Source organism: Papaver somniferum, chromosome 2, assembly GCF_003573695.1.
Source record: "Papaver somniferum cultivar HN1 chromosome 2, ASM357369v1, whole genome shotgun sequence".
NCBI classification, from domain to species: Eukaryota; Viridiplantae; Streptophyta; class Magnoliopsida; order Ranunculales; family Papaveraceae; genus Papaver; species Papaver somniferum.
In genome coordinates, this window is record NC_039359.1 from 70,982,155 (window position 1) to 70,998,981 (window position 16,827).

Below are 16,827 nucleotides of genomic sequence, written 5' to 3' on the forward strand. Positions count from 1 at the left end.
TCAAATCGATCACTTCCATTATAAAGGAGTTAAGTATCAATAACTTTTGCTTATTTGATTTTTTCTTGTTTTTGATTATTACACCCAACACGGAATTCATTTTTTTTTTTACGGAGTCTGTGCATATTATAACGTGTTCTATAGCAAATAGATTCTTATTCATCCGAATTACTAATCACATATGGATAAGCCCCTTACACATAACATGAACCCAAAATTTTAGAACATAAAATCATTTATTTTGCTTATAAAAACATCATTAATAAAATAGTATAAAGTAAACAATTATGATATAAAATATTAAACTCCCTTTACTTCAGGCACTCAAAGTCAAACTTAACGAGAGAATTTTGTGGTCCTTTTTTCAAGCTTTACAGGGAAGCCGTCTTTCATTTTCGCCGTCACATACGAAACAAACACAGGTGCAAAATCATCCCCGTTTTCAGCTGGAACCACTTTAAATCGGCGTAAAATTTCTGCTGCAACTATTTTCATTTCTAGGAAAGCCATCTCTTTACCCAAGCAAATCCTTGGACCTGCGTGAAATACCGGATACGTATAAGGATCCTTGCCCACGAAGCTTAATTTTCCTGTAACATTCTTCCTTTCTAACCATCTCCCTGGGTTAAATTCATTACAATCCGAACCCCACAAATTTTCCATCCTACCCATCGCATAAGAAGAATATAAGACCATCATTCCCTTCTTTATAATCGTTCCGTCAGGTAAAATGTCGTCACTTGCTGCTTCTTTACTTTCGACCGGCACTGGTGGGTACAACCTCATGGTTTCACAAAGTGACGCGTGAATGTAAACCATGTCCTTGACATCGTCATAGCCAGGTTCTTCAGCTGTTTGGTTTATCTCCTTTAGTATTTCTGTCTCTACTTCCGGATTGGAACAAACCAACCAGAAAAACCATGTCAAGGCTGCTGAAATGGTATCTAGGCCTCCTACAATGAAATTTATGGCAATATCAATTAACAATTCTTCATCTACATTATGGTCTTTAACAATCCTTGATATGAGATCATCAGTAGTCTCCAGGAAAGATTTCTCCTTGACTTCATGTTTCCTTTGCCTTACAATTTTTCTTATAGATTCCCGGATTGTTGCAATTGCTTGTTTAAGTATCTTTCCTGATCCTATGTTGAGAAATCGCTGAAGTTTCCAAACTAAAGGGATAACATGACCGACACGTTCACTCGTTATTCTGTTAGCATCTTCGAATGCAGCTGCAAATTCTGTTTCTTCTCGGGATGGTGAAAGGTAGCTCGGATCATACCCAAATGCTTTCTTGCAAATAGTATCGAAAGCAAATCTTTGGAAGATATCTTGAAGATCAAGCTCAGAATTATTTTCAGCTGCCATTGAGAGGACAGGAATCAATCTTTTGAATATTTCGACCTTAACAACTTCTTCGAAGAACTTACGAAGAGATGTGGGGTTGAATTCATGACTTAATAATATTTGTCTCTGAAACTTCCAGCTATCACCATCTGCATTGACATTCCCATTGCCAAAGAAATCACTGAGGATGTTTTTAAGGACTGCACCTTTTGGGTAGTTAGAGAAATGAGACTTGGCAATGTGTTTAACATTTTCAGGATAAGCAGTGAAAACCATACAAGTACCGGGGCATCGAAGCACGTAGGTGTTTGTTGGGCATACAGCAAGAACCTCTGCTGCCCATTGATTATGTCGGTATCTGTTCGCAAGAATGGTGAAACAAGAACCGATTAATGGGTATGATTTTGGTAATATAGAAGTCGAAGTTGATGCGGACTTATTTGTTTTACCGAAGAAGAAGAGGAAGGTGAAGAAAAAGAGGAAGATATAAGGAAACCATGAGAGTAAAATCCCAAGGTCTACCATGATGCAAAAATGAGTATTAAGTTCAGTATATAATCAGACGAGAGAAGTGTGTAGGACAAAAGATACTAAACATAAACATCGATATATATATATATATATATTCGCTTTAAAAGGGTATTGAGAAAGTGTAGTTCTCAATTTGGGTTATTGATTAAACAAACACACCTAACACGGGCAATTAATTAGGAAACACCATGGAGGCATTGATTAGAGTATGGCCAAGCCCATGCAGATATCTTTTGTTTGATGAGTTTTATCCTTACCAGAAGAGTTATCACATGTGAAGCTGACATATGGATTCAACAGGGATGGCACTAATTTATTTTAGCTTAGCCATACGGTTGGAGAATTGCTTTCGTAAAAATAAATCCACCATATTCATCTCTAGCTACTACTGGAACTGAAGAAGAGTGTTCGTGGACAGCATCATCGAAGTTACACAGAAGGCATTCAAGAAGTTGGTAGAACCTCAAGAGCATCAACATCAGTCATTTAATTACACAGAAATTACAGGAGGTTGGATTCTGAGTACGAATTACAAACAAATTATATGTGTGGCATAGTGGTAATCGTCTCCACATCTACATGTGTAGATTGTATGTAGTAACACAAACAGCAAATAACACAACACCACACAGCAGAGCACGATTACACATGACACGCTGAGCAATAGCATGCTCCAATGTTTGTCATGCCGTGCTGTACCAACATGATTTTCACCCCTTAAATTTAAAATACGGTTAACTTATTGTTTTCACCGTTTCTATCATCCTAGGACAAATAAGGGTGGTTCAAATGGTAATAGGTAAACTAAAAAATTTTGCTAAACCTAGTGAATGGATAAACACATTTTACCACTATGGCCGCACGGTGATAGCATGTAGATTTTGTTAACCACTAAATAAACAATGAATATTATAATGGTTTTATGATATTTTGTTTTGTTAGTTATAATGGTTTTATGATATTTAGTTTTGTCTAGCGGCAAAGAGAGCCGCCCGGAGATAGATGTGTCACACGACACACCTTCTGCCGCTTTTGTCATATGCTTAAATTCAGATATATTCATATTTCCCGTTCCGGAGGCAAATTGAAAAATTTCTCAACTTGCCTATCCCATAGGAATTACCCGAACAATATATTTCCATTGGGTATCTCAAAATTTCAAAATGTGGTACCTCCAAAAATGTCTCCAAATGTTAGATTTGGAATTTGACACCATTTCGGTGCGGACCGTACTATTTCAGTGAGGTCTACCGAGAGTTAAATACTCATTAATATAAGTGGGCATGGAAATATTAATACGGCGCATTATTATAGTACTGTTGTACTAATTCTCTTATAAATTCATGAAAGCGCGCCAATTCTTTTATGCATCCCCCTTGGCATTGAGCAGGACGTCTGGAGTATGGTACTGGAATCAACATGTGCACTGTCATTAAATACCCTGGCTTGATTGGGATATAGCCAAATTAATTGGAGAATATCAAATGAGACAAAATAAAGTCATTTTGAAATAAACCACAAAGCCCCTTATCCACATATTTATAAAAATGACTAATCTACTCTTGATTAATTAACACTAATAAATGTGATTAGGATAATTAATTGAATTAGTTGATTAAAATTTTGAAATTAGGTTTTATTTTAGATTGAACTCATGGATGTGGGTAGATTTTTGAGATTTTTTTTCTTTTTTTTTAAGAATTCTACTTGTAACGGAAATGAAATCGTACTACCCAAACACTTATAAATATGGGATTGTAAAGCTGCTAGGCGATTTTATACTCAAAATTATAGAAGGAATCAACATTTTCAATTCTGAAAATATGAAAAGTGGGCAAGGTCTAGGGATGAAGAACATGCCGACTATATCTGGCCGGCAAAGTCTACGGATGAAGAACATGCCGATAACTTATGGCTGGCAAGGTCGATAAAAAAGTACCCTGCCGACTATAGGATTTTTGACATACAGAAAAGGTGTTACAAATGCATGATTAGTCGGCAAGGTATTAATTTCATAACCTGCCGACTAAAATATAGTCGGCAAGGTATAGAGATGGATATCTTGTCGACCCTGTAACTGTTAATTTCTGAAATTAAAAGTCGGCATGGTATAAGTATTCAACCTTATGGTCGACAAAAAAAAAAACCCTGCCGACTTTTGGTTCGTTTTGATCTTTCCTTTTTTTTTACTTCACATGTATAGTTAGAGTGTAAAAGAAAAATTTTGATCTTTTTTTTTTTAATATGTTTTGGTCGGCATGGTTTTTTAGTATGGGCAATTTGGTCTTTTAACATCTTTTAGATACCCCTTAGCATACTAGTTTGGATAGGAATAAAATGGGTATACCCCAATTAATCTGGGTGTACTCCAATCTCGCCAAATTAAATACCCGGCGGCACCATAGATACAAACCTCCCGAGATATTGGATCTGATTGTTGCTGTTGTTTTGAGGTCTGGTCCCTAATTAACTCTTTAGATCCACTAAATCCTACATAATAACTATGATAAAAAGAAATGTTAATACTCACAGTTGTTGGGAAATTGACACTAAAACAGTGTGAAGAAAAGAATGTTGCATTAGGGTTCAAGGCTCTAATGAAAGATTTTTTTCGACAATTATTCGACTCTTTCCCAATTGAATTGGCGAGTACAAACAGGTTAATGAATATTGCCGTCAGGATACTTGAAGCCCCACAACAGTGTTGGATTCAAAGCTTGTACGACCTTGATCCAACCAAGAACACACTGATTTTGTTTATGATGATGCTTGTAAAAAAGAAAACAGAGAAAGTTAAAATGTTATCTTGAATGGAAAACAAATCTCCTATTTAAAGAGGAAATCACACCCTTTGGGTTCTCTTGCTTATATTCCAAATAATCGTCATGATTTTCTTATGGCTTTCTTTTAGTTTGCAATCACCCGACCATTTCGGACCCAGTGGTGACTGATGTATCCTTAGGGAGAAAAATCAGCTGCGGTAGATATGATATAAGCAAACTAGGGAATGACCCTGACGTGACGGCACGGGCTATTTCACGGGATAATTAGCTGGGGTTGTTGTCAGTTATAAGTAACGTTGTTCGCTGAGCTATATTAATTGGAGGACTGACATCTCCTTTCCGTTCCCTCCCATTCAAGCACCAATTAAAATTTTCAAACTTTTTCCAAAATATTGCAGTTTGGCTACTAACTCATTTTTGCTTTAGTTTGGCTTGGAAAGAATTAATTGAAAACCTTGCAGATACGGATTGCAACATTTTAGAACGTTTTCAATTTGCAAACCGGAAACATATGCCACAGAGAATCAAACATGCCAAGATAAGATAATCTAAATATACAACCACAGTAAATTGAGTGCTATGTTGCACTCAAAATAACAAACCTACAAAAACTAACTCTAACTCAATTGTTACAATTTTCAGCGGATAAACAATCTAGTAAAATAAAAAGAATCAACCTAAAATGAACCCCGTTATAAAACGATTTACATTTTTACAATCAACGTGCAAGACCACGATTTCGTTAGAGACCATAAAACGAAGAAACCACAAATTAAATATTAGGTCGTAAAACGAAGAAACCACAAATTAAGTATTAGGTAAATCTAATAATTTTGATTTTAAAATTGTCAGATGCATGATCTGTACACGAATCCAGGACATAGTCGATTGCTGACGACATCATAAGTCCTCAACCTTAATTTTTAACATAGAACATTCAAGAAAGTTTTTAACAAAGAACATTCAAGTAGAGTTCAAAAAATGTTTATGAAGTGTTAAATCATATTTCATAATTCAGCATCAACACGTACAATGTCTCTAATGAGTCGACTAATACTTGTATCCTGCAACCAATTCAAAGAGTATAGTAGAATCAAAATATGTCTCCAATGAGTCGATAATACTTGTATCCTGCAACCAATTCAAAGAGTATAGTACAATCAAAATATACGTGCTGTAAAAAATTCTTGTCAAAAAAAAAGTAGTAATAACTATTTTTGTAGATGCAAGGCCTATAACTTGTTGGTTTTCCACTTCTACTCCCCAAAAAGTAGTGATACAGACCCTTGTTTATTAAAAGACCTGCAAAGCCATTTTTAACAATAACTTTCTTGGAATAAGCCCAATGTTAAAAGAATAGGATCCTCTGAAAGCAAATTGGATGATGCTAAGAATAAATTTTGTTCCTTTACATCAGATATATTTGTACAGTGTTCCCTTTAACTTCCCATTTTTCCTTGATGTTTGAAACATTTGAACCGGACATTAATAGAGATGCAACTATAATAAAGATTACCTTATTCCAGTTGGCTAATGCATATTTTTTTTTTTTTAAGGAACTTGGAAGTCTTGAAACCTATAAAACATACAACATTACGGAGGAAAGCTTAACCAATCAGTCCAATTTGAAGTGCCCACCGACTTAAAAATAAACTTAAATCCTAAGCTTGACCAAATTCAAGAGTAATTACAAAAAAATGCTGAAAAATGACACTTGAACACTAAATCTCGTAAAAAATTGGATTTGAAATTGGAGTTTAGATACATGACCATCATTTTCTTAATGGAAACTTGTGAGAATGGGAACTACAAATGTGGAACCTTCTAAAGTTCGGGTACATCATGGTAGATGTAGACGTAGCATTGGTGGGAAGACAGAGAGTACTTCCATGCTCTGCTTTTTATTGGAATATTGAGTATATGCTTGTTCTCAATTTCTCACAGATTAGTAATAAAAATAACCCATGATAATCCATTAGTTACCTTTGTATTTATTTACGAAGGCGGAGCACACGACGACTACCACTGCTGAATATTCTTCAATGTTGTTACTGACCCGCAAGGAACAGTCTTCCCAACAATTATTTTTCAATTTTGTCTACCTGCAAACAATTAAAATTGATTAGCATCTGCCAATATGAAAATTTCACACTCAATTGAAGTCGACTAAAATTACTACTAAGACCTACAAATCCAGCTATGCAATTGAAGTCTCCACAATTAAGCATATTTCTTCTGCAAACACAGCCAATAACTTTGAGCACCAAAATTATAGTTACAACCTACAAAAAAAAAAGTAGAACTACTTACACAACGATGATTGTTATTGTCTGTTGATACAAATGCATATGATTTCTCAAGATCCGAACCTGCCATGAAACAAACACAGAAAAGATAAGTCTACTATCAATACATACAAAAATAAAATTTCTTTCATTCACAAAACAAAAATTATGAACCTCCCAAAACTGTTCCTTTAGCTCGTCTGACCCTTCGGCCCCTCCATTAGTACTATCACATAGAATCATGATAACAACACTACTTAACGCACAAAATCAGCTGATTTACTAATGGGTTAGCTTATCGGAATTTTAAATGTGGAAAGATCTCGCATTTTGATTCTTTCGACGGCCGTATTACTCATTTTTTTCTCGCTTCAAGTCAATCCAACAATGAAAATCTAAATTCAACGACAACTAAGAGAAAACCAACTTTAAGAAACCCAACCATTGTATCAAAATATTCGGGATAGCAACAAAGAAATCCAAGCATCTTCTCTAAAGCCTCCATAATGTGCAACATGCTTTTTTTATTGTTCGAACTAACATAAAGTACATCCAATTGGTTAAACATTGAAATACATCAAGAAAACCATTAGACAATTTGTTTCAATTTTCTGATACAATAAAGAGTATTTATGGGATTTTTTACATCGTAGACTGGTATTGAAAACATATATATGATCCTTCTATAATTTGAAAAACACGGAAATGGCAACTGAATTGGTTCTCATTGGTTTTCTCGATAGGGGAATAGAGTGAAAAGGTGACTTTAGCAAAGCATTCCAGTAAAAGAAACACAACAATATAAAAAGGGATTATTACTGCCTGCTCCCATAATCCTCTTCCATTTGTAAATGTTACCGTTTCAAATGCCTGTTGTAAAGACGCTTGATTTTTCTTTCGTTTAGGCCTCCATGGATCGCAAACTCTTGAAATTGTCTTGTGTGGCTGAGGATATTCTCTTCTAGGGTCCGCACATCTTCTCTTCTAGGTTAGCATATCACTTGTGATGCGATTTGAAATGGTTTTTTTTGGTAGCTACTTACAATAAAGAAAGCAAATCATTAGAAACTTAATGAAATTACCCAAAAGGGGAGGAAAATGGAAGGTATTCTCATCCTACAAAGCTTTGGCTATTTTAAAAATCAAATCATAACAAAGAAGCATTTATATCTCCTCTTAGTTTCAGGTACGAAATAGATCGTATACATGACATTGAAAAAAAATTCTCAAAAAATAAAGAATGGAAGGAGAGAAAACCTACATGTTTAACTGGGGGCGCCCGATGTTGTTCTTCATTTTTCCGACCCTATTTCCAAAACACATTGTACTTTTGTATGTATCAAACCCTAATCTTTGGATGTAGCCCAAGGACGGACCCAGGAAAGATAAATAAGGTCCGGACTAGAAGTCTTGGTCGCGCAAAAAAAAAAAAAAAATTAGTTTGTGGACTAGGAAGCCTACCCGGACTAAAGCCCCCTTTAGCCCATCTGTAGGTCCGTCGATGTAGCCTAACTTCCACCCCTCCCCCTACCCATTTCTGGAGTAGAAAAATCTCCATTAAGAATGTGTTTCATTGGATATCAAGATGTCAAGATACTAATCCCCCTCTGATTGGACAGGTTAAACTCTAAAAACACAACAAAGTCCAATGTATGAAAATTTGTTTCTATATAAGGTTTTAAACCTTCTGAGCATTAGACAGTATGAGCAAGGTATCTCAAACTACCATTTGTTCCGAGATAAATTCACATACTGCACCATTCAGATGCTATAAGATGCTTCCTCAAAATAACTCCACGCATACACTAACTAAAAATTTACCCATGCCAATCTGCACAATCAGTGTACAAAATCATGGGAATAAGAACCAACCGATTATATGCACGAAATTGGAAAATGAATCAATAAGAGAATAAAAAAGGAGATTGGTACTAAACAAATTATGAACGCTCAAACCTAATGAACGATTTTCAAAAATAAAAATTAAAAATTACGAATAACCACAACACCATCCTCTCATGGGAATCGAGATTGAAAATTCAAGAAATGTTGGATGAACGAGAAAAAAAATTTATCGGCGGACAGAAAGTGGTTGTAAATCGAAAATTGAATCTAGGGAAAGAATATTCACATGTTCGATTGGAACTGATGTTGATTTCCATTCGAATTAGCCATTTTATAGACCGCGTCCAATTAATGCAAGGAGCGTTTCTTTTTTGAGATGCAGGCAAAATTATTATGGATTGAGAAAACCTTGATTGGGAATACCTACCAACGGAGAATAAAACCCAGGGTTTATGATACATTATGGAAGTTAAAAGAGAAAATATTACGGCAACATGATCAGATGTGAATCGGAAGGTAAAAGAAATCCAAACTTAAGAGTATTCTGCGGTGTGTTACCTACAATGAAAGCACTCGTTATGTTTCGGTTTTAAGTCAGAGAATTAAACCATGTATCGTGGGTCTGAGTGACGGTAAGCCATTGGATTAACCAATCCAGTACGTTATTCTAGGAGGGGAGGGAGATCTCGGCCAATAGTTAAAATTTCCAATGTATCTCACCGTTAGGGGACACGCCAAACCCTCCTATCATATAAGCATTGATTTCCGGAGTACATATCCGGTGTTAAAACCGTAGCTCTCACAAGAGAAAGATGTTGATCGTATCAGTTGTATGAGAAGGGGATTTAGTGATTTATCTAGAGGGAACAACTTGTAGAGAGCCATTCCTTCTTAGATTTAGTGCATTATTTTGCTGATCTCAAAAATAGTGCAATTCACACTAACAAAATTGTATCCTTCCGTGCATCGTCTTGTCGGTTTAAGTTTATGGATCCCTATTTCGTATTCATGAACCTTGTGCCAGCATACGAGATTACGTTCTTAAATCAATTGCCTACTGAGCTGACTTGCAAAGATGAAATCTCCAATTACATTCGGAGGGTTTTAGCAGGAATATATGCTCGTGTAATTCGAATGAACCCCGTTGACTAAAAAAGCTGAGTATTAAAATTAATGTTCGCTAGAACAGATGAGATAAGTGCGTTCTAATTAGAGGACCCCTCTTAGTGGTTGCCGACAGAGCACCGTAATTATTTGTCTTTTTACTTTTTAATTATATGTGTGAAATGCTATCATTATTTATTTATTTTTAAGCAGTGAAAATGGTATCATGCATGCATGCACCAATATTATTAGTAAGAAGGAATTAAAATACATCCTTCAATGTAGGATCGAGTAAGAGAGCGGAGAGCAAAAATGTGAAAAAAATAAACGACTACATTGATAATCAACTTGGTGTATAAATTTTCATGGTTTAACAGCCTATTTATATTGTTCACAAACTTGACGGTTGCTCAAAGCACTTTCCTAAAAAGATCAAACTCTAAACAAATAAACTTTCCTAACATAAACCAAACTCTAAAATAGAACTCCTCTAGAACCAAAACACCTTGTTTCTCAAGTAAACTCGATTTTCAAAACCAAACTTCACCATATCTTGGTTTAACTTCCAACAGTTGAGGGCATTTTTTTTTACAACAGAAAGAAGGCTGAGGGGGAAGGTATTGAAAGCGTGAATCGTTTTTCATTTTTAGGAAGCGATGCGTATATCGTAGCATGAAGCGTCGCTTGATGGTTGATGTTTAAAGCCAATGTTTTGTTATAAATAATTTAGTCGTAACTAGTAATTATAAATTTATTAGGAAGATAATATCTATATAAATTTTATATAAGTCTAATTATTATCAAAAACAAAATGTGTGCACATCAATTCAACCTTCTCCAGGCGAGTGGGAGGTGGGGTGTTTGATTCCCCCTTAAAACATTTAGATTTTTCTTTTAAAAGCTTTAAAAATTAGGCGGGAAAGGAGTTGACTAAGTCAAAAAGCGCATTTCACACAACCAAGCGAAATGCTGAAATTTGAAGCGAAGCGTATACTCCGAAGCGTGAAGCGTACGCTTCATGAAAGATGCGCTTCACATGACCGTTTCAGAGCAAAATGTTGAAATTGAAGCAAAGCGTACGCTCCGAAGCATAAAGTGTACGCTTTTAAAAACCATGCTGAGGGGTTTTTATATGACGCTCCCTTGCAGAATATGTTTATGTTGGAAATAATATGCGGTTTCGGTTTCTCGGAAATCATGTTCATGTGACTAAAAAATACTAACAAAGAAAATAGTTAGAAAGAATTATCGGATTGGTTGATCGAGGCGAGGTAATCCTCTTTCCTTAATGACAATTCATTCCCGCATACGGTGCTCACAGTTTTACGGATGTCACCTTCCAAGATACAACGATCACACCTTATAGTAAGTAGCAGTACAATACTATCACTACACCAAATTTAGTGATTAGCAACGGTAAGTGGAAGTTGCAAAGTGGGGTCGCAACAGTCCGCCCTGTTATGAAAGTCGATATTGCAATATTTAGCAACGGTCAACGCTATTGCGATTTATAGGTCGCAACAGTTTTCAAACTGTTGCAACGGTGAAAGGTCGAAACTGCTGAGAACAGTTGCGAAATTAGATAGTCGCAACAGTTAACTTCAGTTGTGAATATTTTTTGCAACATAAAAAAGAAAGTGGTTTTGACCGGTCAAAACCAGGTCAAGCACCACCAAAAAAAATAGTAACAAAAACAGGTTTCGACCAGCAACATTCCCCTGAAAAAAAATCAGGTATCCCATGTTCATTTGGAACTCAAATTAATCCAACAAAACCATGAAGAACTCCATCCATATACACAAAAAGTAAGACATCATAAAAATCATATGAAGGATTGTCATTTGGATATATCTATATATTCAGTATCATCACAGACCAAGGTGATCTTACAAAATTATTTAGAGAAAAAGAACTCTCACATTGAAATCCAAATACATAAAGCCTGTTCAGTTAAGAGGATGATGTGACCAGATATCTACAAAAAAAGTAGTTTGATAGTATGTCAGAACTCATAATCAATCTCATATACAAGTGAACCAAAATTGCGCAAATTTCAACTTCATTTTTATCTTGAGGATTTTCCTTAATGTAGAATGAATTAAAAAAAAATCTCATGATAAGTCAAGGCTTACCGATGCTGTGGTATTAGAATATGCTTTTTGCAGCACTAGAATCTGTTGTTGCTGTTGTGGCCAAGCATTAGAATCTGTTGTTGAGGTAGGTACTAGGAATTCATTGTTGTTTACTGTAATATAAGTTGCTATTGCTGCAGTTGTTAAAGAGGCTAAGTGTTAGCCGATTAGTTAGATTGTACCCTTCAAAGGAGTAGTGGTTAAAAAGGCTAACCATGTGCACCGATCACATCATGAACCCAGGAACCAATATGACCAGAATCACTAAGCACACAAAGACAATTATCGTTACCTTAGATTTAGGGAGAATCCTGACAAGGAAATGAATCAGGCCTTGTAGAATCTCTTGAAGATCTCCTATCAAGCCTCCTGAAACCATCAACATACTCAAAAACCACATTGGATGGCTTCACTACGTATGTTGAAGCTGGTGGAGGTGGCACAAATGTTGTCATTACCTGTATGATTAATAATTTCATTAGTTTTGGAAAAGTTTGCAATGAGAGCATGATCAGAAATTGTCCATCAGTGCACGAATTTTCCACTCACCTTGTAAGTCATGTTAAATAATGATATCTTTCCACCGGTTGCGGACATTACATATGTATCATTCCTTGAGAGAGCTATGCATGGAACTGCTTCTTCAAGGTTGAGACCTGACTCCTGAGATATCATTGGTCATGAGAAGACCATTGTTTGGTTGCCAGTGTTGCGGAACAATGTTGGTGGTTGCTACAAACCTCAGTTGATTCAGAGAACTTTATTCAGGAACCTCAATTCTTCTAAAAATACTAAAAGTACAAACTGGAAAGAAACGTACAATATTATATATGCAGAGAATTACCTTGCCACTTGGATTTCTATTTACCTTTTGCTAGACTTCCTATTTGTGGCAGCATAATTTTCTTTGTAAATCATACCTTTTAATTTGTGTAGACCGGTAAACATTGATTGCTTTTTATCTTCTTCTTCTACAGTCAAGGTCTTTGTATCTAGAAATCCCCTCCCTGCACAAACAAGACCAACAGAAAGACATTAAGGCCACAATAAAAAAATTAACATACAACTAAAAGGACTATGAATTTAAGCTCACCCTCCATGAAATACAGCAAGTGGAAACTCCCCTTCAGTCACCTGCTCTAACAAAAGAAAATTAAGTAATCTTAGCGAAAGAAAATATCAATAAATCAAATATTACAGACTTAGTGACTCTAGAATGACCTACCCAGTGCCACCATTCATCGAGTTTCTACTACAATCAAGGTCTTTGTATCTAGAAATCTCCTTCCTGCACAAACAAGGCCAACAGAAAAACATCAAGGCCAGAATAAAAAAATTAACATACAACTAAAAAGACTATGAATTTAAGCTCACCCTCTATGAAATGCAGCAAGTGGAAACTCCCCTTCATCCACCTGCTCCAACAAATGCAAATAAGTACTCATACCAATAAATTAAATATTACAAACTTAGTGACTCTAAAATGACTATAACCCATAAATCAGGATCAGCTGTGCCTCCAATATTTGGGTCCATAAAAGGCCATACTTTTACAAATGATTTTAAAAGTTTGTTATAGAAACATCGTAAATCGTCCTAAATTTACCTATGGTGGAAAAATCAACAACCACACCACCTACAAAGCCAGCACGCTTAGCAAATCCTAGGATCAATTCAAGCTGGTCATTGCTTTCAGGGTTAACACCGATATAGTGATCCAAAAAATGCCCTGCAATGAAATTGCGCCATTTCAACACAGGTCTACATGAAAGATAAACTTAATAAGATGTTAAAAAGAACCAGTTTAAGACATACTTAAATCTCAGTCGCGGATTATGAGAGGACCTATCCACATAGCAAATCCACTGTTTGATTAGCGACAACAAGTACCGATTAAAGTCAGTGAGTAAAGCATTCGAAAAAGAAAAATTGTCCAACTCATGCATGCACCAAAATATATACTATGTTGTACTAATTATGAACCAAGCAATTAAGCTTTAGAGTATAAAAATGATCCAAAAACAAGGCACATTTCACATAAGAGGTAAAAAGAATTCCAACCTGTACCGCTGAGATGCTAATAGCACCATTAATAACTCCATCCATGAAACCCATATCATGAAACCAAAAAGCGACAAATGTTTATAACATCAACTAGTTAATAAACATTGATAGAAAGAGAAAAGGAACACTTACGATCATGGTAAAGGGTGGTTAAGGTAATCTTTGAAGGCTACCCAGTCCCAACTCCCAACCATTCTATATATAGGAAGCAATGCATCTTCTTTTCAGAACTATTTTACAGCTCAGACTTGTTATCGCAAAGTAAAGTAACAAGACCTGAGATGGTTAAAAGGGATTAATAATAGCAATCGGCATCTACAATTTATCATTTCTTTTTTGGGAGGTACACTAAGTAAGTTTCTAAATATTAGAAGGATCCTACACAAATACACAAATATCATAAAACGCTTTCAACTTTCATTTTACTGAACATGAATAGGAATCCTACAAATATTTAAAACTCATTTGCTCCAGAACTACAATATACAATAATAGCTTTTCAGAACAACATTTGTAAACTTTGAGAAAACTAGAGGCCGGTTGTACTGAGGTTTCGGCACCTATGTCCAATCTGCAGCCCTGAGCTACCTAATCATTAATATTGCAAACTATGACTCACAAATCATTAAGACGGCAATTTGAGTCGAAAATAAACAAGAAGAATTACCTGACCCATATCACTTAGCAAAAGATCACCTTCTACTTCCTACTCCAATGCAACATCTATTATCAAGATTCAAAACAAGACTTAGATTAATCAAATGAATATCTAGCACAAGCAAATCAAATTTACACAAAAAAATAAATAAAAAATTACTGTTTCACTTACCATTGAATCAGATATGTCTAAACCAATCCTAGCAGTCCACTCAGATAATGTTTCTCCGCTTAGTCCAGAGCCACAACCTAAAAACAAAACACGAAGTAAACAATCAAAAACTAATTCCAAACTTCAGCCATCTAGTAATAAAATCACAAATTTAAGTATCAAACATGAACTTACCAATACCAAGGAGCAGCTGCAGAACATCATCCTCGGGAAACACAGGAAGCTCTAATACTCTCTCAGAAAGTTTTTCCTTTATACCATAAAATATACTAGAATTAGCATACTATTTCATTAGAATTGCTAAAAATATGTGGAGGAATTATGATTAACAAACCTGAATTTCAGTGATATGAGAAGAAGAGGTATGTTTCCTAGCTTCATGACAGTTTAGTGCACCAAAGCTGAAGGGTACTTCTGTTTGTTAGTCTTGATAGTAGCCAGAACAACACCTGAATCTTTTCCAGCTTGAACTGAAATAGTCTTTGCAGTAGCTAACCCTACAATACACCAAATTACCACCAACATAAACAAATCATTAACAAAACCCCTAAAATCTAAACAATAGAATCAAAACAAAACCCAAATCAGAACTCAAAAGTACAAGACCAACGGTTGTTTTTCTTACCAAAGTGTTTGAAGGTGTTAACGTTGTAGAGATTGTTAGGTTCTTTACTGAATTGAACCATTTGATTTCCATTTCCAAACTCTTTGACGAGGAAAACGTCATTCCTCTTCATGATCTCTCAAATCAAAAACCCTAGAAATTTAGGAATTTCACACAAATCAGATTCAATCAAACCCGGAATCAAATATCAAACATAGGGATGAAATCAAGAGAGACACTTTACTATACTTACAAGGAAATGAGAAGTTTAGGGCTTTTCTTCTTCTTTGTTCTGCTGCTCTTGAGAGTTTTTGGAGACTACATAAGAGGTAGGCTTGATTTGGGATTTGATATCTCTGAAATCTTCGAATTTCAGACATGAACGAGAGAGAAAGAGAGATGAGAACGAGAGAGAAAGAAAGAAAGATGAGAATGAGATCGAATAGAGTTTCGATGATAATAATAGGATAAACCTGAGTCAGTTTCACATCTGAATGGGCTGAAATCGAGTCAGCTGAAATGCGTGTGCAGCCACACTCATGAGTCGCACGCGTATAACCCAATTTAGTTACGAATCGTAACAAGTTGAAACAGTTGCTAGTTTTGTAACTAGCATAAACTGTTGCGTTTCGCAACTAAAAATTCGCAACAGGGGTTAAGCTGTTGCGACTTCTAGTTATTAATCCCCGAATTTGGTGTAGTGTATTAGGCTAGCGAATGTTGACGATTACCGTGCTCTTAAATAACTCTGGCTCTTGACATAAAAACTTGCTTTCTGCTTCTCAAAAACTTGTAAAAACCCAAACAAAACAAGACAAAGAGATGAGTTTATATAGATTCAATAGTGACTCTACAAGGTGTCTTTTCACCAATAGGTGACTCACCATGGCCAATAGTGACTCTCCGTAACACCTATTCATGACTAGGTGTCTTATGGTGAAAATGCATAACCCAAACACATCTCTTGGAGTTTAATCTTGAAAACTAATTTTCACTCACATAATAATTTTAACTTAAAATTCCAACAATCCCCCACATGAGTGAAAATACTGACTCAACAAAACTTATAACTTTTAAGAGCACGGGAAGAAAATATAATGCATCGGTAAATGGTAGCTTGTGGCTTTGAAATAAATCTAGTGAAAATTTACCGGATTTACTAGCCAATCAGTGGACGCGATGTTGTTTAACTGTCAGCCGATGATGTAAATCGATACAATAAATCCCACACATTATATCTCCTTATAATCGTCAAATTATCGGTTGTTTTCGTTTCGGCCCTGAACGTTCTTGGAATTCT

The 16,827-nt window shown here is 35.6% G+C and overlaps 1 protein-coding gene and 2 long non-coding RNA genes across 8 annotated transcripts; all 3 read right to left on the reverse strand.

Moving 5' to 3' along the window:
- Nucleotides 1-336: 336 nt before the first annotated feature.
- LOC113351352 (cytochrome P450 94A2-like) lies at nt 337-1,875 on the reverse strand. The gene has a single exon (XM_026595355.1). It carries the CDS (start codon nt 1,873-1,875, stop codon nt 337-339), a length of 1,539 nt encoding a protein of 512 aa, XP_026451140.1.
- Nucleotides 1,876-6,527: 4,652 nt separating this feature from the next.
- LOC113353498 lies at nt 6,528-8,323 on the reverse strand. The gene is made up of 4 exons (XR_003361331.1): nt 8,211-8,323; nt 7,808-7,984; nt 6,975-7,033; nt 6,528-6,766 (listed from the first exon to the last, which is right to left on the reverse strand). It is a non-coding gene; the product is annotated as an uncharacterized LOC113353498 (long non-coding RNA).
- A 3,381-nt stretch (nt 8,324-11,704) lies between these two features.
- Nucleotides 11,705-15,940, reverse strand: LOC113353499. Of its 6 annotated transcripts, none has more exons than XR_003361336.1 (17): nt 15,781-15,940; nt 15,549-15,680; nt 15,258-15,420; nt 15,098-15,173; nt 14,924-15,000; nt 14,762-14,817; nt 14,227-14,370; nt 13,846-13,875; nt 13,637-13,759; nt 13,405-13,445; nt 13,256-13,318; nt 13,124-13,164; nt 12,951-13,037; nt 12,580-12,762; nt 12,323-12,488; nt 12,031-12,164; nt 11,705-11,873 (listed from the first exon to the last, which is right to left on the reverse strand). It is a non-coding gene; the product is annotated as an uncharacterized LOC113353499 (long non-coding RNA). The 6 variants fall into 6 exon arrangements; XR_003361335.1 differs by having other exon boundaries at nt 13,846-13,895; XR_003361334.1 differs by having other exon boundaries at nt 14,092-14,370.
- Between the last annotated feature and the right edge of the window lie 887 nt (nt 15,941-16,827).

What these genes read in the sequence shown, in the direction of transcription:
- LOC113351352 (XM_026595355.1), bottom strand. Translation starts at nt 1,875, where the DNA reads ATGGTAGACCTTGGGATTTTACTCTCATGGTTTCCTTATATCTTCCTC.